The following is a 22,618-nucleotide window of genomic DNA, read 5'->3' as shown; positions in this document are numbered from 1 at the left end:
ACCCCCTATTATTGCATTAACTATACCATTTCCTTCATTTATTCTCATGTTGTTAAAATAGCACTGTTACGAGATTGCTTTTGTGAAAATTCAAACTTGATAAACTGCTTAATGATTACCCTTCTATGTATACAATTTAGGAACGCCAATCTTACATACATAATCACAAATAGGTTATTTTAGAAAGAAGCAAAGCCCTCAAAACTCTTATTACTTGGAGATCTAATATATGCACCAAATATGCAAATACTTCTGTGGATCTCTTTTAGTCACCACATCGTGATAAGCATGCGTTACAGTGTAGCAAACCAAATCCACCTGACCCAAAAAAAGAAAAAAGAAAAAGCAACCATTTTAATTAGTAACTTGCCTGCTAATGGGGCATTTTTTCAAAATCCATATCATGCATTCACATATGGACTACAGGCTACAGCCACTGTTTTTTCCTGCATTTTGTTCCCATAATATTTCCATTATTCCATCTCTCCTTTCTGCTTCTCTGCATATTCTAATCAAATCTGTCTATGAATATGCCCAAATTCACATCTAATCTCACAACATTCTTGCAATTAGGTTCATTGCTTACATATGTTTTAGAATTATTATATTCTAATTCATTTCTTTCATTATTCCCCGCAAAGAAAACAGCAGCAAAAAAAAGCAAAGTTGAAAAAGCAGAACTTGCCACGCACGTGGTCCCCCACCCTTATTCCGTACCAAGGCCCCGTTCGTACCTTTACACGTACTCTCTTCTCTTTCTCAATTTTATAAATTCCCACTTCCCTGTCCATTCTCACACTGCCTCAAACTCACTCACCATTTTCTCAAAAATAGTTTATAGTTTTAACCTCTTCCTCCTCTTAACACATGAGAGAAGGAACAGTATCAATTACAAGATATGGAGAGTCAGGATCTTTCACCACCCCAGGTGGACGCATCTCGTCCGTCCCTGGGGTTCCCTCTGGGCACAGCCCTCCTCTTGATCATCATCTTCAGCTTGAGTGGTATCTTCTCTTGCTGCTATCACTGGGACAAGTTCAAAGCACTCCGAGATTCTTTCTCTCAAGACCAACCCAATGATCCTGAGTCTGATATCGAATCTTCATCCTCAAAACCTAACCCCATAAGCACGGTATTAATTTCTCCTCTTTTTTTAGAGTTTTGTAGCTCATCTAGTTAATAAACGTTAAGTTAAAACCTCATCTCTCTGGCTATCAAATTATGAAAAAAGAAAAGAAAAAGAGAACCCACAAAACAAATATAACATGATAAGTAAGAACTTTCAGTAATTACTTGTTTTTGTTTATACTAATTGTTTTTATTTTTTGGGAAACAGGGTTTGAAGCAAAATCAAAGCCAAAGCTTGCCTGTATTGATGCCAGGGGATCGAATTCCGAAGTTCATAGCAATGCCATGTCCATGTAACCCTCCACATCCAGAAAAGGAAGTGGTAAAAGTGCAAAAGCCACCAAAGCCACTACCACGTTTTCCAGTGCCTTTGTACTAGCAAAGTGACCATTTGTTGTATATGTTATTGTTATGTGTGACACTGATGGAAGCAAATTTTACTTTCGATTCCCCTGTAAAAGCACTAGGTTTACTGATATTGTTTGTTAGCCAACTAGAACAGGCCGATTTGTAAATTTTTACTACAGTATTTTATTTAATCTAAGTGTTGTAGTAAATTTTGTAATTATTCAAAGAGGGAAGAGAATTGATCAGTCAGTGCTATGCAAATCCAATTTGGTTGCTGAAGTTGCAATGCTTGGTTTTGTTGGTTCGTTTATGGATCTTCAAATTTAACACACACCCCAGCACTTAATTAATTAATTGACATGATAGTCCCCTGTTTCTACTTTATTGGCGTATAAATTGCTCTCTTTGTATCCATATGAGTTTGAATTCCACAATTTGGAAAACCAATATAAAAAATTTTAGGGGGTGTTTGGGAGAGGAGTTTGAGTTATGTGGTTTGGGTGTTTTTGATATACGTGTGGGAGAAAATGTGTGAAATGTTGTTTAAAATGTGTTAGAACTAATCTACCAAACACCTTCTTAATTTCCTATAACCTCTGTTTTAATAAAGCTTCCAAGGTTTACTGGAATTTTCCCAAATTGAACTGAGAATATGGCCAATAAAATAGGCAAAAATGCTCTATGGTCTATATGTTGATGACAAGAAACCACTCCAAATTTGGGGCTTCAAAAATTCAATGTAATGTTTACCTTTGTTATCATTTAGGCAATCCCACAATATTTTACTTTTTCATTGCAAGGATAATCGTATTTGATGTGCTCACTGCTCATAATGATAGTTGATAAGTATAACATATCTTTCAAATGAGTTAATTGGTGTGTCTCTTTTTGAATAAGAAGTGTGATCTAAATTTAGTCTTAAGCCTAAGGGAAAGAAACGCAAAAGGCAATTACTCATTTTAGGTAAAAAGCCATTAGTCACTTATTAAATTATCTATGAGGTCTCACTTATTAAATTATCTATGAGGTCTAGACCTCATAGATAATTTAATAAGTGACTAATGGCATTTTGGCAACAAATACATTCCTAGGCCTCAAAGGGAATTCATTCTTCACAGAGGTTAGCGTTAGTTATGCTTTATCTTATTGTCAACAAGACAAATCAAACGCGAAATAGCACCATTCAGCCAAAAAAGAAAAAAAAGAAGTAAAATTGCATCCTATTTTATCCTATATTTTGAAAATTGAAAATCTACCTCTTTTGCTTTTAATAATATGTTAATATCAAAAATTCTTATTTGACAAAGACCCCTAAGTTTGGTTAGAGAAATCGTCCCTATTTTCTCTTTTTTATTGTACGCCTCAGCAATCTTTAAATAAAACTTCATCGGTTTAGTATAAAGACGAAAATGAAAATATCAAGAATTCATAGAACCCATTAATAATTTTTAATACACCAAGCCTTAAAAAGAAAGGAAGAAAGAAAGAGCATAAACAAGGAGGGACACTCGTGGTATACTGCTATTAAGTATTCAAAAGATATTATGAAAAGTGGTGCCGCAACATGATGAGCAACAGAGGACATGCTCCACCACTTGGGTGTTGGTGCCAAAGCCAGCCCCCCATGTCCTAATTTCACTGTTGCTAATCTAAGACCACTTTCTTCCCCAGTACTACAAGTTTGTACCCTTTCCGTGATTCTTGCTAGTACATTTCACTTTGCTTTATTGAGATTTTGACTATCTCTATTCAAAAGTCGACACTTCAAAATTTTAAGACAAAAACTGTCCCCACTGCCCACATTTATCCCTTGTTCATACGGCGCTCAAATTAATATCATTCCTCCCTCAACTGCTCAACGTCAAAAGAAATCACATTTTATCTATGCATAAAAGTTCACGTTTTATCTACCTTTAATTTCAATTTAGATTGTGCTAGTATTGGCCGTCTTTGGCTTCTTTTCCTAGTTAATATGCACAATATTAGAAACTTTACTTGTTGCTGATAATGGCACCAGGAATGAGGATGCTTGGACAACATTAGGTCAGTCATTTGGCTTTATATTTTTTCAATATATTGATAGATTTTCATGCCAAATTAGTAATGCTCTTAAGGGCTCTTTGAGGGGGACATACCTAGTCTCTCTACTCGAATTGGATCGATGAGCAGTGTGAGGGGGCAGCATGTGGAGGCACCTTACTCCACATGATGCCCCAAGACCATGGCAGAGTAGTGCCATGGTGGGTAGAGTTGGTTTTCATAATGGGCGGTAGCAAGTAGTGTCGACCCTATGTGGTGGTGCATGACATTGGTGGCATATTGGCTGATTGCCTGTGTGTGGGCTTGGTGGCTTGTGTGCAAGGTAGGGCTGGATTGCTATGATGATCACATGTTGTGTGTAAGACATTGGGCTAGTGGGTGCTGGCTAAATGCATTGACAGATGCTAGTAAGCTAATGACAATTACTTGGTGTGTTACATCATGTCAATCGTGTATGGTGGTACTTGGGGGCCTATTTAAAGGTTTCGTAAAACTTGACAGACAATAAATAATAATTATAAAGTAAGTCTTAATTAATACCTAACCATAATATGAATCAAATTTAACCTAAAAAGCATTAAAAACAAGGAAATAACTACCATAAACCTAAAATTTCAAAAATTACAAATTTAATACCAAAATTAATAAATAACAAAGTCTAATTGTAGATTCTATCCTACATCAATACATATTTGGATTTATAAAGTTAATGAGTTTATGTACAATACATCAATGACTAATGACTTTTTTTACACACGCACACTCATATGTGCTTGTAAGAAATACTGAATAATTGTATTGTATTTCTCAAGTAATAGAATATACATAAGTGCCTTTATATAGGAGGCAGAGTGTGCAGTACAAGTAAGTATGCTATACAAGTAAACAAGGTGGGCCTAAAGCCCACATACTCTAATACACGTTAACAGCCCCCTTCAAACTCAAAGTGGATGTGAGACCAACTTGAGGTTGTCAACCAAAGTGCAAAGACGTCCCTTAGGATGTGACTTGGTGAAGATATCTGCAAGTTGATCTTTAGAAGAAATTGAGATCAGCTTGAGAACACCATGGACAAGATGATAACGGATAAAATGACAATCGATCTCGATGTGTTTAGTCCGTTCATGGAAGACATCATTGTGAGCAATATGAATGGCACTCTGATTGTCACAATAAAGAGGAGTAGCAAAGGATGTGGATACACCTAAATCTTTGAGAAGCCACCGTAGCCAAAGGAGCTCAGATGTGGTATCAGTAAGGGCACGATATTCTGCTTCAGTACTGGAGCGGGCCACATGAGTTTGTTTCTTACTTCGCTAAGAAATCAGAGAAGAACCAAGAAGAAAGCAATAACCAGTGGTGGACCTGCGATCAGTGTGATCTCTTGTCTAATCAGCATCAGAAAATGCACGAAGAACAAGAGGAGACTGAGCAGAGTAGAAAAGATCATGGAAGAGAGTACCCTTTAGGTATCGAAGAATGCGCAGAACAGCAGCATAGTAAGTCGATCATGGAGCAGACAGATACTGACTCACCTGGTGAACGGCATAGGAAATGTCTGGACGAGTGACAGTGAGATAAACTAGGTTGCCAACCAAGCGTCTGTAAAGAGAGACTAGGAGGAGGTTGCATATAAACTTCTTCACTTAAATCCCTATTAAGGAATGCATTTTTGACATCCATCTGAAAAAGGTCCCATTTTCTGGCAGCAGCAACAGCTAAGAGAGCTCGAATAGATGAGATACGAGCAACCGGAGCAAAGGTCTCTTTATAATCAATCCCATACTCCTGTGTAAAACCTTTTGCAAAAAGACAAGTTTTGTAGCGCTCAATGGACCCATCAGAGCGAGTCTTACTCTTGTAGATCCACTTACAACCAACCACAGATTTCCCAGGGGGGAGAGTCACCAAATCCCAAGTATGATTTTTAGATAATGCATCAAGTTCCTCTTTCATTGCAATCTGCCACAAAAGGTCAGTAGAAGTCTCACGATAGGTGTGAGGCTCATGCAGTGTAGTAAGGGCAGTGTAACAATGATAATCAAGTAAATGTGTAGGAATGGATCTTACCCGAGTTGAGTGACGAGGTGGAATGTCTTGTGCAAGATCTTCAGGCGGAGCAGAAGCAGGGGACCCAAGCTCAGGGTTGGGTAGCTCGTCTTCAACCTGTGCATCTTCCACCTGTTCATTAAAAGGTGAACTAGGAAAGGGATCAAAGGTATCTGGTGGTTGGACAGAGAAGTCTATAGGAGGATCAGGAGTAACTACAGGAGGATCAGGAGCAGTTACAGAAGGAATATGTGCTTCATTTGGAAAAAGATCTAAAACAGAGGAGGAAGATAGGGAGACACGGAAGTGAGAGAGCTCGACAAAGGAGCGATGTTCCCAAAAGACAACATTGCGGGAGATACGAAGACGATGAGAGACAGAATCATAACACTAATACCCCTATTGAGTTTCGCTGTAGCCAAGAAAACAACAAAACCTTGACCGAGGCTCAAGTTTGTTATGCTCATGTGGCTGAAGAAGAACGAAACAAGCAAAACCGAAAGAGTGAAGGTGGTGATAGTCTGGAGGTGACCCAAAAAGGCGCTCATATGAAGTTTGATTTTGAATAACAGGACTTGGAATACGATTAATAACATGAATAGCATGAAGGGCAGCTTCACCCCAAAAAGGAGCAGGAACTTTGGCAGAGAGAAGAAGAGCACGAACAGTGTCAAGAATATGACGAAATTTTCGTTCGGCTCTACCATTTTGCTGAGAGGTACCTGGACAAGTTAGTTGATGAACAGTGCCATAGGAATGCAAAACAGCTTGGAAAGCATACTGAGTGTACTCAAGAGTATTATCAGATCGAAAAATTTTGATACGTTTGGAAAATTGAGTTTCAACCATTTTTGCAAAATTACTTGCAATAACTCAGAACGATATTTCATATTAAAAATCCAGCTATAGCGAGAGAAATCATCAACAAAGATAACAAAATATCGAGACCCACCAATACTAGAGACAGAGGAAGGCCCCCAAACATCAGAATGAATAAGGTCAAAGATATCAGTGGATATTGATTCACTAGTATTGAAAGGCAAAACTGGTTGTTTTCCTAACTGACATGAAACACAATCAAAATTTCCTGTAGACACTGAACCTAACAAACCTCTAGAAGCCAATTGTTGTACTCGAGAGGAAGATGCATGACCAAGTCGAGCATGCCAAAGTGCAAGGGAAGAAGTAGAAGAAACTGCAGCAGCTGCAACAACAGAAACAGGAGCAACAAGTGGAAGACAAAGGTTGTCCACGAGAAACATACGCCCAACTTTGGGACCGATCCCAAGCTCTTGTCCCGTCCTTGGATCCTGCACAATACACCCAAAATAATCAAAGATAATGCGATAACCTAACTCAGCTAATTGTCCCACAGAAAATAAATTGTAAGAAAGGTTAGGAACATTAAAGACACCAGGAACCGAGAGATTGGAGGTCAAAACAGAACCTATATTATGACCAGACATAGTGGAACCATTTGCTGTGTGAATATTAAGAGGGTGTGGTGCAGGTGTAAGTTCAGAAAATAAGGATGAGTGAGGAGTCATGTAATTGCAACAAGCAGAATCCATAAGCCAAGAGGAAGGAGACATACCAGGTAAAGCTGAGAGAGAAGAGAAATAAGATGCATTACCAACCATACGAATGACATTGGCGATGATATTTTTAAGGTCATCTGTGGACATGGTGAAAGTGTGTCCTGAAGACTTAGACTGTGCAGAGATGGGAGCCATTAGTTGGACACTCTCAGTGTTAGCAACAGTAGTAGCGAAAATTGACACAGCTGATTTGTTGCGATGATAGTAAGTCTCAATATTGTGGCCAAAACGTTTGCAAAAATTGCAAAAACGTTTGCTGGATTGTCGGCAACGATTATTGCAACAAGAAGAAGACCTATCCTTATTTTTCATTTAGAAGCAAAATATGCAGAAATGGACTGCAAAAATGAAATCTACGCGAAAAACTGGGTAAGGAGCACCAGGACTGCAAAAAGTCAACTCTGAGAAAAAGTCAACGGTCAACGATCAAAGTCAAAGTCAACGGTCAACCACTATGATAACGTCAACAGGATGACGTGTGCTGATGACGTCAGCAGGTGCACAGCGGCGCGTGGAGCGCATGGGGCACGTGAATCAATCCTCGCTGGAACTTTGGTCGGCGCGTGAGGGAGCATGGAGAGTTCGATGAGGCCGATTTTTCGCCGGTTATGTAGATCGGAGAAAGACGATTCCGATGACGGCAGCGGTGAGTTGATCGGAGCAATACTGATGGCGCGTGAGGCGCGTGGACAAGCTGCGGAATCTTTGACCGGCACGTGGAAGTGCGTGAATGGTCAGCTGATGATGATTCCGGTGGCTTTGTGTAGATCGGTTGAAGATTTACTCGTTGATAGGTTTTATGTCTTAATTGGAGATCTGGTGTGGAAGATCCGACGGAAGCAGTGATCTTGGTGGCGGTGATCGAGCTTCTGGCGGTGAAGATTCAACCTTTGCACCTCTGACCGTGGTGGAACAGTCAGGAGAGGGCACGGAAAAAGGTTTACTGACCGATGAAGTCGAGGCAGTGGAAAATACCAACGAAGACAGGATTGCAAGACACAAGAAAATTAGAGCAATGGCTCTAATACCATGTTAGAAATACTGAATGATTGTATTGTATTTCTCAAGTAATAAAATATACATAAGTGCCTTTATATAGGAGGCAGAGTGTGCAGTACAAGTAAGTGTGCTATACAAGTAACCAAGGTGGGTCTAAAGCCCACATATCCTAATACACGTTAACAGTGCTCATGCGCATGTGCATGTGCATGTGCATGTGCAAGCACATGCATATATGTATGTGTATTTATGTATGTGTTTTGCATTTTTTTAACTTGTATGTCTCTTCAACAAAAATTTATAAATTTGTCATTTATTTAAATTATAAGTATTTTAATTTTAAGTTCACTTACAAACAGGCCCCTTTCCACACTCTGCTTATGTATAAACTCATTATTGGATTTTTACACTTTCACGTTGGTCCAGCACAAGTACTTGAGCACATTGTATAAACTTATGCACTAATCTCGAGTTGACACATAAATACGTGTGAATTTAGACCTGAGAAGGGATATGTTCCTAATATTATTCATTAATTCTCACGCATCAAACTATCAAGTATGTCTTTTCAAGGGCTTTTCGCAAGTTGATTTTTTTTTGGTTTTGTTTTTTGAGATGAATTACAGTTTGCAAGTTGATTTGAATGCTTAATTAATGGGAATGGCAATCCAATGACACGATGGAAAAATATCTTGTATGATGGACACAAATAGTTTTAGGATGCATGACGCCCTCTTCAATTATTTAGAGGTTCTGTTTGGTTAAAATATCTTGCTAGTTACGATCTCAAATCCATATGACACAATCCGAAAAGACTAATCTATTGGACTAGCTGATGCAATTAATAATCAGAAGATGGTATGCTAATTAAATTAATAATTACTACTAATTAAACATATATATGTATCGTCATCAACCTAATGACTCCAACCGTACAACTGAAAATTTCTTCATGGAGCTCATTTCATTTTTGTCCGGCAAATTAAAGCATAGATCATAGATGGCCGCCATAGACGCAGCCTGGCCCATTTTGCCTTATTGCATGCGTTGAATTCAAAGAATACCTCTGTAAACGTACGGATGACAAGCTGTTCATCTAATGGGTCCCTTCTGCACCAAATTCACATGGGACAGAAGCCTTTCAATGGACAATCCATAGTGGGTTCTGAGTCGTCTTATCCCAACAGTGGCTGATGATGTCTCGTTTTTATTTTTGTTTTTATTTATTTATTTTTATTTTAAAAATTTAGCCATCTTCTTTGTGTAATGCCAAAGATTAATTGTCTTAATCAAATTTTAAACCACTATCTTAATGCCACTTAAATAATGGTGGGATAAAGATAAAGACAAACATAATTTAGCAAAAAGAAAGTCGTGGATATAGTTTGATACTTTGATCATTATGTTTAGTATCAAAACAATTATGAATCTTAAGAAGCCATCAAAAGATTCAAAACAGCCACATGCCTCTAGCTCTAGGTAGAGATTATTTGGCTGTTAAATTTTCATGCACTGACTGTTAAGTTGGAATAAAATTACCCTGAGATGAGATTATGAAATATATTCGTATATGATAACTATAGTTATCAAATGTGAGTCTGGTTTAACTCAAATGATAATGTATAGACTGTATAGTAATGTATTTAGTCGTTGAATGATAAGATACATGAGTTTAATTATATTTACACTAACCAATTAAGATCTGTCTTGACCGACCCCATAATAAAAAACAATTATCATAAAACATTAGTTACAAGTTTAAATCCTATTTATATATTTAAAAAAAATTAATGACAAAAGAATATGAAATAATGCAATTTTTTTAAAAAAAAAGAAAAAGTGGGCTCACACTTGTAGTTACAATTTTTCACTCACTTAAATCCTACCCATATATGATGAAAGATTGCTCTAGTAATAGTGAGACTTGCCACTATTCAAACCCTTAACTCCTAAACTTACAGGTGTGATAGGTTACAATAACTCCTTATCACTAAGTCACGCACCTGATATCAAATAATGCAATTTAGATTGTATCTCATAATATATTGTACTAAAAATGGGATGCCAGGTTGGATAATGCGACCTGATCTCAGATGCTTGTCTCATCAGAATCTGCACAAAGCTTATTCCAAGCATATATGAACAAACATACAGGATTCGTAACCAATCAAAGCCAGGATAGTACCTAAATATATTACATATCACTGCTATTCTTTTCTGTAAGGTTATAATTACATCGAACAAAAGTAAAATAAACCCTAGTAGGACACGACAATAGCGTAAAAAGGAAAGAAAATGTATTAAGAGTTAGAGATAGTAGGCTTTTGCCTATAAACCCAACAGGTTGATGATGTTGATGCAGTGGGCTACTCCAAGCACAAGAAATCGATCAAGTAGATCTTCTAATAATGAGTAGTTATAATGGAATTCCTCGTAAAAGTTAGGGATAAATCATAAAAAGCATGAATGATACATTTTCACCCATTCATTAAAATAAAAATTAAACAAGGAAACTTTTTTGTTTTTGTTTTTTTTCATGTCCTTTCATCCTTGGTCCTTTCCATTTTTATGGTACACAGAGGATTAGTTAAAAGAGGAGTTGTCCCTTTAAAAATAAAAAATGAAAAAGAGGAGTTGATGCACATGTAATTTAATTAACCTTTGGAACCATCTAATGTGCTCCCCAAGCGTCAAAATGGATGTGCTTATTTATCGGAATCTAATGAATCATTAGGGTTAAGTGGTGGTGGGGAAGCCAATCACAAAAATTAGGTAGATAAGGGTCACCTTTTCATCAAATATTATAATGCGGTGGAATTCTTGCTCTAACGTACACCCTTCTTCCTCTTTATTTTTTCATATTTGCTTCATTTTTCCCCATACCACGTGATAAAATTAACTTTTGAAAGTATAATAATATAATTTTTGGGTCACAAATTTTGTCACAACTTTATAATAGTCAATTATGAATATAATAAAGAAAATATGGTGAGTCAATATGAAAGTGATTGTTTATTACTCACAATTGATCACTTTATCAAGTTGTAGTAAATGGTGTGATTAATTTGTTTAAGAAAATCACATATGACCATATTCAAATTGCCCTTGATGTTTTTTATTCATATTTTAAAATTATATAAAATATAAATTTATGGATCAAATAGTAAATAATAATCAATTAACATAAAATTTGGTGTACATATTAAGAACATAAAAACGTGTAATTTAATGACAGGCTTGTCAAAATATTAATATAATAAAAATCTATTAATTGGTGTAACTTTTAGCAAGAGTTACGCTACATAATTTGCATTGTCACTGTGTACTTAAAACATGTTTAAAAATTAAAATAAGACAGTATTAGTAATTAAAATAAAGAGACTTTTGGTCTTTATAACAACAAGTATCTAAGTAGAGAGATATTTGGTTCAACTCTTAAAGAGAGGACTGGAGGTGCTCCGAGTTGGAGAAGAGTGCCACCAATTGTATTGCCCCTAGCCTTATTTTCTATTGATAAAAATAAACAAATAAGTAAAAGGAAACATCCTTCTCAAAAAAAAAAAAAAAAAATAGAAAAAAAAGAAAGTAAAAGGAAACACGAATAGTGGTCTTAAGGAATTAATAAAGAAGCCCAATACCGTTGGATCCGGCCCATCGAATCCCACTCTTTCTTCTTTTTTGATTCGAGTAAAAATTGAGAAAAGCCCATTTCTCTGTGGAGTTTGATCTTTGAATATCTTTTTCCCTCCTAAATAATCCTAATGAAACAAGACCATGAAGTGTTTGTGAAAATGCCAAGCGTCAAAATGGATGTGCTTATATATCGGAATCATTAAGGTTAAGTGGTGGGGATAAGGGTCACCTTTTCATCAAATATTATAATGCGGTTTTTGGATGAGGAAAAATACGTTGGTCAAGTTGCATGAGTTGCTCCAACGTACTCCCTTCTTCCTCTTTATTTATTCATTTTTGCTTTATTTTTCCCCCACACCACGTGATAAAATTAACTTTTGAAAGTGTAATAATATAATTTTTGGATCACAAATTTTGTCACAACTTTATAGTAGTCGATTATGAATATGATAAAGAAAATATGGTGGGCTAATATGAAAGTAATTGTCTATTACTCATAGTTGATCACTTTATCAAGTTGTAGTAAATGGTATGATTGATTTGTTTAAGAAAATAACATAGGACCATATTCAAGTTGCATGTGATGTCTTTTATTCATATCAAATACTAGTAAATAACAATTAATTGACATAAAATTTGGTGTACGTATTAAGAACATAAAAACGTGTAATTTAATTTCTCTGGGATTGGTCACTCAACTCACAAATCCAATCCACTGAGTTTAGAGAAACTGAGTCAAACAAAGCAAATCCACCAAAAAAAAAAAAAAAACGTGTAATTTAATGACAGGTTTGTCAAAATATTAATATAATAAAAATCTATTAATTGGTGTAACTTTTAGCAAGAGTTACACTACATAATTTGCATTGTCACTGTGTACTTAAAACATGTTTGAAAATTAAAATAAGAGAGTATTAGTAATTAAAATAAAGAGATTTTGGTCTCCATAACAAGTATCTAAGTAGAGAGATACTTGGTTCAACTCTTAAAGAGAGGAGGTGCTCCGAGTTGGAGAAGAGTGCCACCAATTGTATTGCCCCTGGCCTTATTTTCTACTGATAAAAATAAATAAATAAAGAAATTAAAGGAAACCCGAATAGTGGTCTTTAGGAATTCATAAAGAAGCCCAATACCGTTGGATCCGGCCCATCGAATCCCACTTCTTCTTTTTTATTCTTGTAAAAATTGAGAAAAGCCCATTTCTCTGTGGAGTTTGATCTTTGAATATCTTTTTCCCTCCTAATGAAACAAGACCATGAAGTGTTTGTGAAAATGCCAGAGAGAACCCCGATTGTCAGCACCGAGCAACCCAGGAGTCTCCGCAGATCTCCGAGATTTCTCCGCCATAAGAACACTCCAGAACCACAGCAGCCCACGAGTCTCAGAAAATCTCCGAGACTTCACGGGAAAAGAATAACCTCAGAACCCGAAGATCTAAAAACTCCCAAGACCAACTCCAGAAACAACAGGTTTCTCAGCTCTCCGCCAGAAAGCAAAAAATACCCAGAAAAATCTTCAAAGAAATTGAGTAAATCCGCTTGTGGGTCGAGAAATTTGAGGAATTTTAGTTCTGGGTTGAGGAGATCTCCAAGGTTGAATAGTTGCGCAGAAGTGTTTCGGAGTCTTAGACGGTCTCCGAGGTTTACTAATCAGCAAAATATGGTTGATGCACGCGTAGATTGTGAGGAGAAAGTTTCAATGAAAACAAGGAAATCTGATGTTGGGAATATGAGTTCTGGGTCGAGGGAGGCTTCAAAATTGAATGGTAGTGTTGAGGAAGTTGTAGGGCATAGACGATCTCAGAGGGTTTCTAATCAACGAAATGTTGTTTATGAACATATGGAAGAGAGTGGCAGTGGTACGTCTTTGGATGAAGTGGATTTAACAGATGATGAAAAGTCTTTGGATGAAGTGGATTTAACAGATGATGAAAAAGCTGACAAGGTTGTGAATTCTTGTGAACAAATTGTGAGGAAACGTGAGAGGAGGACAAGGAGGAGCTCTATTAGTCCGGAAGCGGTTATTGTGGAAGGCGAAGAGAGGATGGCTAAGGACATTGGGAAAAACAGGAAGCGAAAGCGAGATGAGGAAGATGGTGGGATGACTAAGGAGTGGACAAAGGAACAAGAATTGGCCTTGCAAAGAGCCTATTTTGTGGCAAAGCCAACACCCAATTTCTGGAAGAAAGTTTCCAAACTGGTATTTTTCTATTTCTTTGATTCTATGGCCTGTAATTTCCTCTTTTTTTTTTTTTGTTCTGTTTGTTTATATTTACATGAGGTAAGTGTGCTTTGGGGAAAGGGCATAGGTTTGTTGATTTCTTTTAAAAGTATAGTCTTGGAATAGAATTTGCAAGAGCTAGGATCATATTCTTTTCAAGGAGTGGCAAAAGTTGCGTACTTATTGGGAATTAGGTGTCTTTCAATAACATGTTGGTAGAGTTTAAGTCTTACAGTTGAGATTGTGTAAATTTTGTTAGCTTCCATAAACTTTATGAACTACTGTTTTTTGGAGATATCATTGTTCAACTTGGAGTACAAGTCTAGGTACTTTCAACCAATTGTAGGACTTATAAGAGAGCTTCGAACCTCTATTGTCATTTCAAATAATAGATATTAACATAAAAGCCCATACTAGAGTCAGTTGTAAAGTGTCTAAACTTGTTATATTCCAAATTGTTTGGATTGGATTCGATTGTATAAAGAGTGTTGTTTTGTGGACGTCTGTTGAGTCCTGCATTGGGCACGAACTAGATCAATCTGGGTTATATTAGCATTTAAGAGGAGCCCTAATTGTAATGTAACCAGACCTTTTAGGGCATATCAAAGATGCAGCTAATCTTCCCTCGGTTGGTGACAGTGATATTTGAAAGATTTAATGGTTGTGTATCTAGTATGCCTTTTTGATCAATGCTATGCAGGTGGGAGTCATGGGACAGGTGAAAGAGAGGAAAGAAAAAAAATTGAAAAACTGAAAAGGAAACAGAGAATGAAATTTGTATTCAAGATTTAATGGTTGTCTGCATCTGTTATGCCATTGATCAATACAATGCCAGATGCACTGGTGAAAGAAAGGAAAAGAAGAAAATGAAAATTTGAGAAAGAAAGAGAGAATGAACTCTGTATTTAAGATTTGATGGTTGTGCATCTGGTATGCCTTTGATCAATGTAATGCCAGATGGCACAGGTGGAAAGAAAGGAAAAGAAGATACTGAAAAACTGAGATGGAAAGAGAGAATGAATCTGTATTCAATCGTTTATCAAGCACTGATACTAACTTAGGTAAGTCTGTTAACTGCTGTTTAACTAATCTAGGTGCTGTTACCAACTGCAAGGAACTGCTTAACTAACTTCACTGCTGTTGATCACTTTTTGTTGAGACACAGCGCCTTGATGAGCTGCAGTATGATCACTAACACTATTATGTCAAAAAAATGGGGGAAAAAAGGGGAAATTAACCTCTCTTTTTTTTGTATGAAGTCATAAGAGAACTAGATAAGGACATATTGCATCAGTTTGTTGTGATAATCAACTACGTATTCAATCAACAAATTTTTGACATAGCATTGGCATATAAGTCTTGTTATCAGATTTATATGAAAAATATAATTGAGAATGTTATGCTAAAGCCTGCTGTCAGCATATACTTCCTCTTTAATATTTATTTAGTGCACTAATCTCTGCCATTTTTAATTGTGGAGTTAGCTTTATGGACGATGTTTATTCAAATTTTATCAATGGTGAACTTATATCCATCCAAAAATCTATCACAGGTGCCAGGAAAGTCTGCACAGGAGTGCTTTGATAAAGTTCACTCTGACAATTTAACCCCACTTCAACCTCAGCCTCGATTAAGGACTAAAAAATCAGAGTCTTCTCCCATTCATAATTTTTCTCTTTCAGAAAGTAAATTGCTTAAGCCGATGGTTAAAAGGTTGAGTTGCAATAAACAGAAGGCTCGTCCTGGACGAAAAATTTTCAGACACTTGATACAAAAGCATTATTTTGTGGACCAGGATTATGAGGCAGATCTATTTTCAGTACTTGAGCCCAATATGGATCCATCTACTCAAGCTATTCAGCCGGGTGTTATACTTTCCACTCCAATGCAGTCTTCAGGAAAACAAGGATTTCTTAAAAAGTGCCATGAGAGACCTTCAAGCCATAAAAAGCCCCTTTCTAGATTAAGTGGCTCATCGTTGACAACCCTTGCTAGTCCCCCAGTACTGAAGCAGGTCAAAAACAGGGTCTTACATGATAAGTATATTGACCAATTACATTGCAGGGAAGTTAAAAGAAAAGCAGCATCAGCACGGGCACGCAAGTTCTTTATCGTTAAAGAGGATAGAAAAGATATCCCTGTTCAGAATATTGACGTTGTTAGGGCTGCAAAGAATGCCTTGGCATCTGATGCAAGAGATGTTATCAGTCAGTATCAACACTTACAAGCTAATGTCATGAGCAACTCTGATTCCAATGATGATGATAGTGTTGATAGCGATGATGATGAAAGTGAAGATGGAACTTAGTTCTTGTTTTAGTTGAAAGTTTTCAAGATCAATTAGTATGCAGTTTTCTTCATATTGCTAATGGAAGCTGCCATGTATAACTGGTGACTTTTGAATCTAACCCATTTTGGAAATCCTTCATTTGGTAAATTTGGTTTTTGCTAACGTAAGGGTGAAATTTACCTTGATGGATTCATTCCTTTGAAATTTAAGAGAAGCTTTTTTTTATTACTTAATTAAAAAAAAAAAAAAAAGAGAGTTAATTGATCAACCAATAATTAAAAAAATTTGTTAGTATTGTGTTTTTTTTTTTTTTCTTTAAATCTAAATTTATAATATTTTCAGATGCGACACATTTGGGTTGGATTGTTTCTTATGGATCATTGTATATTTGGGTCTAACCTACCTAAATGGGGAATATGAAAGACTCAAGACGATTTTGATGGGTTGGATATGTCGGCTACTTGTTTGACAAACTAAATTCTATGAACCAAAATTTAAGCATGGAGCGTCAATTGTGGGCTTGAAGACAAGAAAGACAGTAACAATTGAAGTTTTGTTCAGCCGTTAAGTTGCAATTTAAAAAATGATTTTGGATTGTTTAGCTATGTTCCTATTTTGCTTAAATAATTCTCATTCCAAATTAAAATTATTCCAAAGTTCATGAATGGTGTCGTTAAGTATTTGGTAAAGGACAAAAAGTCCTTATCTTATGCTAGAATTTTCGTAAAATGATGAAACTTCAATCCTTATCCGATTCAAGTTAGTCGTGGTTGCACTATTTTAGTTACTTGTGCAGGATTTTTATTGATTAAGGAATAAAAAATCAAACATGGCTTTCAACTTTTTAACAACATATATTATTTCTAGCCCCTTCAGACTCTTAAAGAAGTTTACTTTGATCATTACTATCAAAATTATGAAGCATGCTGTTTTTTTTTTTTTTTTTTTTGAGAAAAGATAGAGTAGCATGCTGTTGAACCTTAAGATGTAGTACTTTTAGGCAAGCTTTGTGGATAGCAATCATTTGGTATTTCCCGCCAGCATTGTTCAGAAAATAAAATTTAGGATTTTGCCAAACCAGGTGGGGATCATACATAATCATACTAGGAGGAAAAATCATAGCCACAATGAAATTCTAAACCAACCCCACCCCCCCTCTCTTTCTGGTGTATATACCACCTCTCTCACAGCAAATAGGTCCCACAATTGGGACCCACCTTCTGTGAGAGAGACGGTATATAATTTTTCCTACCACCAAGTGTGAAATGCCATTTGGGCTACAGCCCATTGATGAAAATTCTACTTGGGATTCCTTTGGGGGTCTATTTTGTGTGGAGATGCTTAGTTAAGACTTAAGAACTATTAATCTGCTACATGACTGAGTATCAATCCTGGATTGCATCTAAAATCAACTTTACCGTACTAATAATAGAATATTAAAGTACTACCAAGGAAATTAAGTTTGCTAATAAGTCACTTCTGTCTTTTATTTTTTATTTATTTTATTTTTTCGGCTCTTTTTTAAAGTTTCCCATATGAGCATGAAGTAACTTACCCTACCAAAAGCCTAAAAAAAGAAAAAAGAAGAAGAAGAAGAAGCATGGAGTAGATATACAGTACTAAAAGAATTGAATAGAACATTGGAACTTGCAGCTCGCCTGGTTCAGTCCTGGCTTTGCTGTCTCCGATTTGCTCCGTTTGTTTAGTTGCTTTCAGATATCTCAATGGCTGCCACTCCACCATCAATAAGTTTCATTGGAGTTTAGACACGAGTACCATGTTGATAACCATAGTACTGGTTCTTGAACTGGACTCCACTTTTGCAACTGGTTCATGGTCCACCGTCTGTGGTATACTGGTATTACATGTAACATAAATCTACTATATAGACAACCCTTCTCTCTCTCTCTCTCTCTCTCTCTCAGAGACACATGCATAATAAACTAGATTCTGATGTCAAAAGTTAGATTCTTCTAAATTATATTCTATCAAATTACCCAAAAAAAAAAAAACTACTATAACTTGGATTTTTAAAAAACCATTGAATTAGCAATAAATTCCACCTGTCTCAGACCTAGCTAGTAGACTGTGTATTGTTTCACCATAATAGGTTACTCCTTTACCACCTAAATGTTTTGAACTGCAATTAACAGGAAACTTAGTAAATGAAGTTAGTGATAACTAGAGCTACCATTGGAAGACTAATACCCCCATCAAACAAAAGAAGGATAGGAAAGAATAGTTTGATGGCATTCCATTAATTAGCATGTTATGTCATGTTACCGACCATTTCGCCCATTCAAATTGAATTTGCTGTTTTGGCCATTATGATTTCTATGTTGCTTATCAGTAGTGTTGTTCATAATTTATGTAGATTAAGGGACAACAGGTCACCATGGTTTACATCCCAAATGTGCCAATTATGGTGGATGTTTATGTCCAATATTGCAATATGAATCAATAATCAGTTGTTTCAGCTCCTAGAAACAACTTTAATCAATCAACAAATTCTGTACATATATTCCACATATGTATACATTCTAATTCCATTAAAAATATTTTCAACAAAACTATTTTGTTATTGATTTATTGATAGAATTCTGAGTTAGAGAGGGACCAAAATGATCCTTGGAAAAAAAAAATATTCTAGTAGACAATACATAATTGCTTTGAGATCGATGGACCAGATAAATGAGTGACACTTTATTTAGAAGACATTATTATGACAACTTCTCACTTGTAAAATTCCTTGAAGAAGAACAACTTTAAAAGCCCATCTCTTCAAGCCTTGTATCCAGAATCCTTTTTCATCTTTTTCTTCTACAGACATCTTCCTCCATAACCTGCGTTTCTAAACAATGCTTGCTTTATGTCTTCAGAACTCACAAATGTTTGCTGCTCAGCTCCCTAACACCATCATATATTGACAAATACACATTAGAAAACACTAAGGGTAATAATAATGTGAGGCGCTTACTAAGACAATGTATATACATACCTCAGAACAAGAAGCATGCATTGAAAAATCATTGAAGCAGCTTATAACACATTGTTGAATCTCAAGGCCTAGTGCTTCAATGGTGTGCACTGTTGATAGCAACAATCCTGGCTTAGCTGCACAGCATATACCAATCCGGGTATCCATGTCTTTCCTCTCCACATCAAACTGTGAAGTCACGGAGGCATAAAATTCAATTCAGTAACTGAGTAATATATAGGACTTAATGGGTAGTAATAAAAGTGCAAGACAAAAAATATTACCTTTGGGGAATTTCTCACCAATACTTCATTTGGCTTTAGCTCCTTGGAGATGGCCATTAAGTTAAGCTGATTTTTAGACTCTTCCGTTTCTTCTTCTTGCAATTTATTGATTCTTTCCAGGAGCTCTTTCATGTAATCTATGGTGTCTCCGAGTATAGATGTTCTGTCCATCTGCAACATTCACATTCTTCAATTTAATCTTAGTGATCATGAAAATTATTTTATATTTTAATGGTATCTCTCCCTCCCTCTCTTTCTATATATATATATATATGCACACATGAATTGGCCAACTTCTGAAAGAAAATACTAATAGATTTACTGTTTATGGAACAAGAAGAACAGATGAAAATTTTAGATCACCTTGCTTATCTTAGGAACTATTGATCTGAGCATAGAAAGGCGGTCATTTAAGCGCTTCCTTCTTCTTCTTTCTGCCATTAGATTCTTTGAGGGCTGCCCTTCTAACTTCTTAGACTTACTCTTTTTCTCTCCACAGAAACCCATGTTGAAACCTGGAATATCAGCAGCTTGTTCCATGACTTCCATCTCAACTTTGCAGCCAGAACTATTTCTGTCTTGCAAACTGAGATTTTCACAGCCAAGAAAACCAAGCTCTTCATCCTCCACCATCGATGGATAATCTTCTTGGGATAGAAATGGGAGTGGTTTTTCATTCTTTGTGTATGATGAATCAATCTCTGTGAATCCATCAAGAAAAGGGTAAGCTTGGTCACTAAAAGGACAGTCAAAGCTGGGTCCTGTTGGTGTGGAGAATCCTAGAAATGGAGGAGCTGTTGGAGTAGCCAAAACTGGGTTCTCTTCTAAGGCATCGAAGTTCCACCCATTAGGGAACAACTCGTTCACTCCATTAGAAAAAGCACTCCAAGTGTCTCTTCTTGGAGCCAGCAACTCCTCCAAGAAACCATGTTGTGTGAGCTCCATCTATCTCTCTCCCTCTCTCTCTCTCTCTCTCGCTCTCTCTCAAACACAGATCTTATTATAAAGTGAAAGAAATAGTCCTCCCAAAGAGAAACTTAGTGAGAAAGAGAGACTTATTAATAACACGAAGCTGCACCAAGTTGAAGAGTATATATAAAAACATTTTATTATAAGCCTGGGTCCATTTTTCATTAAAAAAAATGCATTGTGTTCGTTACAGTGAGTTTTGTATGTAGTAGCACCTAGAGCTGGCTAAGATGGAAATGGAATCTACTTTTGGTACCTTTCTTTCTCTCTCTGTCTCTCTAGGTTGATATTTTTTTGATTAACTCTCTCTAGGATGATTAATATCTTTTTCACCGAAATTATCAATTGGACAAGTTTAATATTTTTAATTCCACCCCCGAAACCTTTGACCCATGGAGTTCGTATTTGGAAAACTTCTTCAAACTACTATCATATATTTTTTATTAGATAAGAATTTAAAAATTGCATATATGTTTTTATTATGTCTTTTATATTTATAAAATTTCATTAAGAAAATAAAAAATTAATAGTTATGTCATCTATTAAATGTTTGAATTATAAAATTTTATGGCCTAAAAGTATGTATAGTTTATTGAGCAAATAGTAAATAACATCCGATTTGAATGAAATTTGATATATATGTTAATATAAAGAAGTTGTAATCTAACTATTAAATTTTCAAAATTTACATTAAATAAAAAGATAAAAAAGAACTTTGAAAAATTTCTCTCCAAACTAGTTTTGGAGAAACTTTATTCTAATAACTTAGCATAATAGACATTTAAAAAAAAAATTTATTTTTTATGCGAGATGACTACAGGTTCCTTTTGTATGTCTAAATAACATCTTAAAAATTACTTACTGATTTTTTTTGGGTATATAATCAAAATTAGAAAAATGAAACTTGCAAGAGTTCAGTGTACTTGATGGAACTAATCACTACTTCAACCTACAACCTTAGACTCACAAGGTGATAGGCCACGGTGGCTTCCAAGTTCCTATTATTAAGTTCCCTTGTTAAATTATTGATTTTTCCAAAAATTTTAACTACCGTAAAATAATAAATTTAATCATTTAACCATATATTTCTAATAAATTTCCTTGGTGGTTTAAAAATTACTTATTGATTTTTTTTTGGTTAAAAGGGAATATATATAACACTAAACAAATTACTTATTGATTAACATAATTAATGCACCTCTTATCTTTTTTATTCTTTTTCTCTCTCTCATAGCAATAAATCCATGATGATCTCACATCTAATACTCTAATTAGGAAAACATTATCTTATAAAATGGTCTTTGGATCTTACATATTATGAGAGGATAATTTTATGAGACTCTGTCATTGTCTCACACTTTCCCACTATGGGGGTTGATTGTACATCAATTTTTCTCATCATAAAAACAATGTTCAAATTGCCTCTAGATTGGTCTTGGGACCAACGTCTGACTAGTCCTGTACTTCTTTGTAATGAATGGGTTTTCTTTGTTAACTCAGTTTGCTTAACAATAAAAAATGGAAGTTATATTAATTTTTTCAATAATCCTAGCAAGAGAAAAGAAAAACATTTAAGAAAAGGTTAAATAGACACTACTAACGATAATATTCTCTATCCATTTAAGGAATAAAAATTCTGACACTGCACTTGACAAACCATAAGAAAAGAGGAGCTGGAAAAAAAAAATCCCCAAACCCATTCCCCCTCCCCAAAAAATAAAAAAATCAATTTAGTGGAATGAGTATATTTCTTGAATGCTACTACAAATTATTATTATTTTTTTTTTTGTAACTAAATTATTATATTCCGTACATGCATAAAGCAATGATCAATTATGTTTTTTTCCATACATTTGCTTGTTCACAAACTGCCCTTAAACAATAAAGTAGAGTTCAACGAATAATTACTCGAACTTCATTTATTACTTAACTAACTTAAGATAGCTATAAATGCATTAATTAGTTTCAACACTCCCACTTAAAGCATTTTCTGACTAACTTGAGCATTTCTCTTAAGTGAATAAAGTTTTCACTGGAAAGCGCCTTTGTGAAATTGTCAACAATTTGATCATTTGCTTATAAT

General features: G+C 35.5%; 3 protein-coding genes across 3 annotated transcripts; 2 read left to right on the top strand and 1 right to left on the bottom strand.

The window, feature by feature from the left end:
* Nucleotides 1-797: 797 nt before the first annotated feature.
* Nucleotides 798-1,858, top strand: LOC115995426 (uncharacterized protein At5g65660). Its single transcript, XM_031119986.1, has 2 exons — nucleotides 798-1,132; nucleotides 1,337-1,858. Exons 1-2 carry the CDS (start codon nucleotides 899-901, stop codon nucleotides 1,505-1,507), a joined length of 405 nt encoding a protein of 134 aa, XP_030975846.1. The 5' UTR covers nucleotides 798-898; the 3' UTR covers nucleotides 1,508-1,858.
* An 11,127-nt stretch (nucleotides 1,859-12,985) lies between these two features.
* LOC115993994 lies at nucleotides 12,986-16,447 on the top strand. Its single transcript, XM_031117996.1, has 2 exons — nucleotides 12,986-13,994; nucleotides 15,568-16,447. The coding sequence occupies exons 1-2, from the start codon at nucleotides 13,038-13,040 to the stop codon at nucleotides 16,321-16,323; spliced, it is 1,713 nt and encodes a 570-aa protein (XP_030973856.1). The 5' UTR covers nucleotides 12,986-13,037; the 3' UTR covers nucleotides 16,324-16,447.
* A 2,414-nt stretch (nucleotides 16,448-18,861) lies between these two features.
* Nucleotides 18,862-20,713, bottom strand: LOC115995042 (transcription factor bHLH93-like). The gene is made up of 4 exons (XM_031119452.1): nucleotides 19,930-20,713; nucleotides 19,567-19,737; nucleotides 19,304-19,471; nucleotides 18,862-19,212 (listed from the first exon to the last, which is right to left on the bottom strand). The coding sequence occupies exons 1-4, from the start codon at nucleotides 20,509-20,511 to the stop codon at nucleotides 19,126-19,128; spliced, it is 1,008 nt and encodes a 335-aa protein (XP_030975312.1). The 5' UTR covers nucleotides 20,512-20,713; the 3' UTR covers nucleotides 18,862-19,125.
* Between the last annotated feature and the right edge of the window lie 1,905 nt (nucleotides 20,714-22,618).

The sequence above is a fragment of the Quercus lobata genome, chromosome 6 (assembly GCF_001633185.2).
Source record: "Quercus lobata isolate SW786 chromosome 6, ValleyOak3.0 Primary Assembly, whole genome shotgun sequence".
Classification (NCBI taxonomy): domain Eukaryota; kingdom Viridiplantae; phylum Streptophyta; class Magnoliopsida; order Fagales; family Fagaceae; genus Quercus; species Quercus lobata.
The sequence above is the reverse complement of the archived record's forward strand: the minus strand, read 5'-3'. Positions and strand labels throughout refer to the sequence as shown.

Excerpts from the sequence above, each read along its gene's own strand:
- LOC115995426 (XM_031119986.1), top strand. The coding sequence starts at position 899 with ATGGAGAGTCAGGATCTTTCACCACCCCAGGTGGACGCATCTCGTCCG. Across the intron at positions 1,133-1,336 it reads AACCTAACCCCATAAGCACG|GGTTTGAAGCAAAATCAAAG; the intron begins GTATTAATTTCT and ends TTTGGGAAACAG.
- LOC115993994 (XM_031117996.1), top strand. The coding sequence starts at position 13,038 with ATGAAACAAGACCATGAAGTGTTTGTGAAAATGCCAGAGAGAACCCCG. Across the intron at positions 13,995-15,567 it reads GGAAGAAAGTTTCCAAACTG|GTGCCAGGAAAGTCTGCACA; the intron begins GTATTTTTCTAT and ends AATCTATCACAG.
- LOC115995042 (XM_031119452.1), bottom strand. The coding sequence starts at position 20,511 with ATGGAGCTCACACAACATGGTTTCTTGGAGGAGTTGCTGGCTCCAAGA. Across the intron at positions 19,738-19,929 it reads TAGTTCCTAAGATAAGCAAG|ATGGACAGAACATCTATACT; the intron begins GTGATCTAAAAT and ends TGAATGTTGCAG. Across the intron at positions 19,213-19,303 it reads TGCATGCTTCTTGTTCTGAG|GGAGCTGAGCAGCAAACATT; the intron begins GTATGTATATAC and ends TGATGGTGTTAG.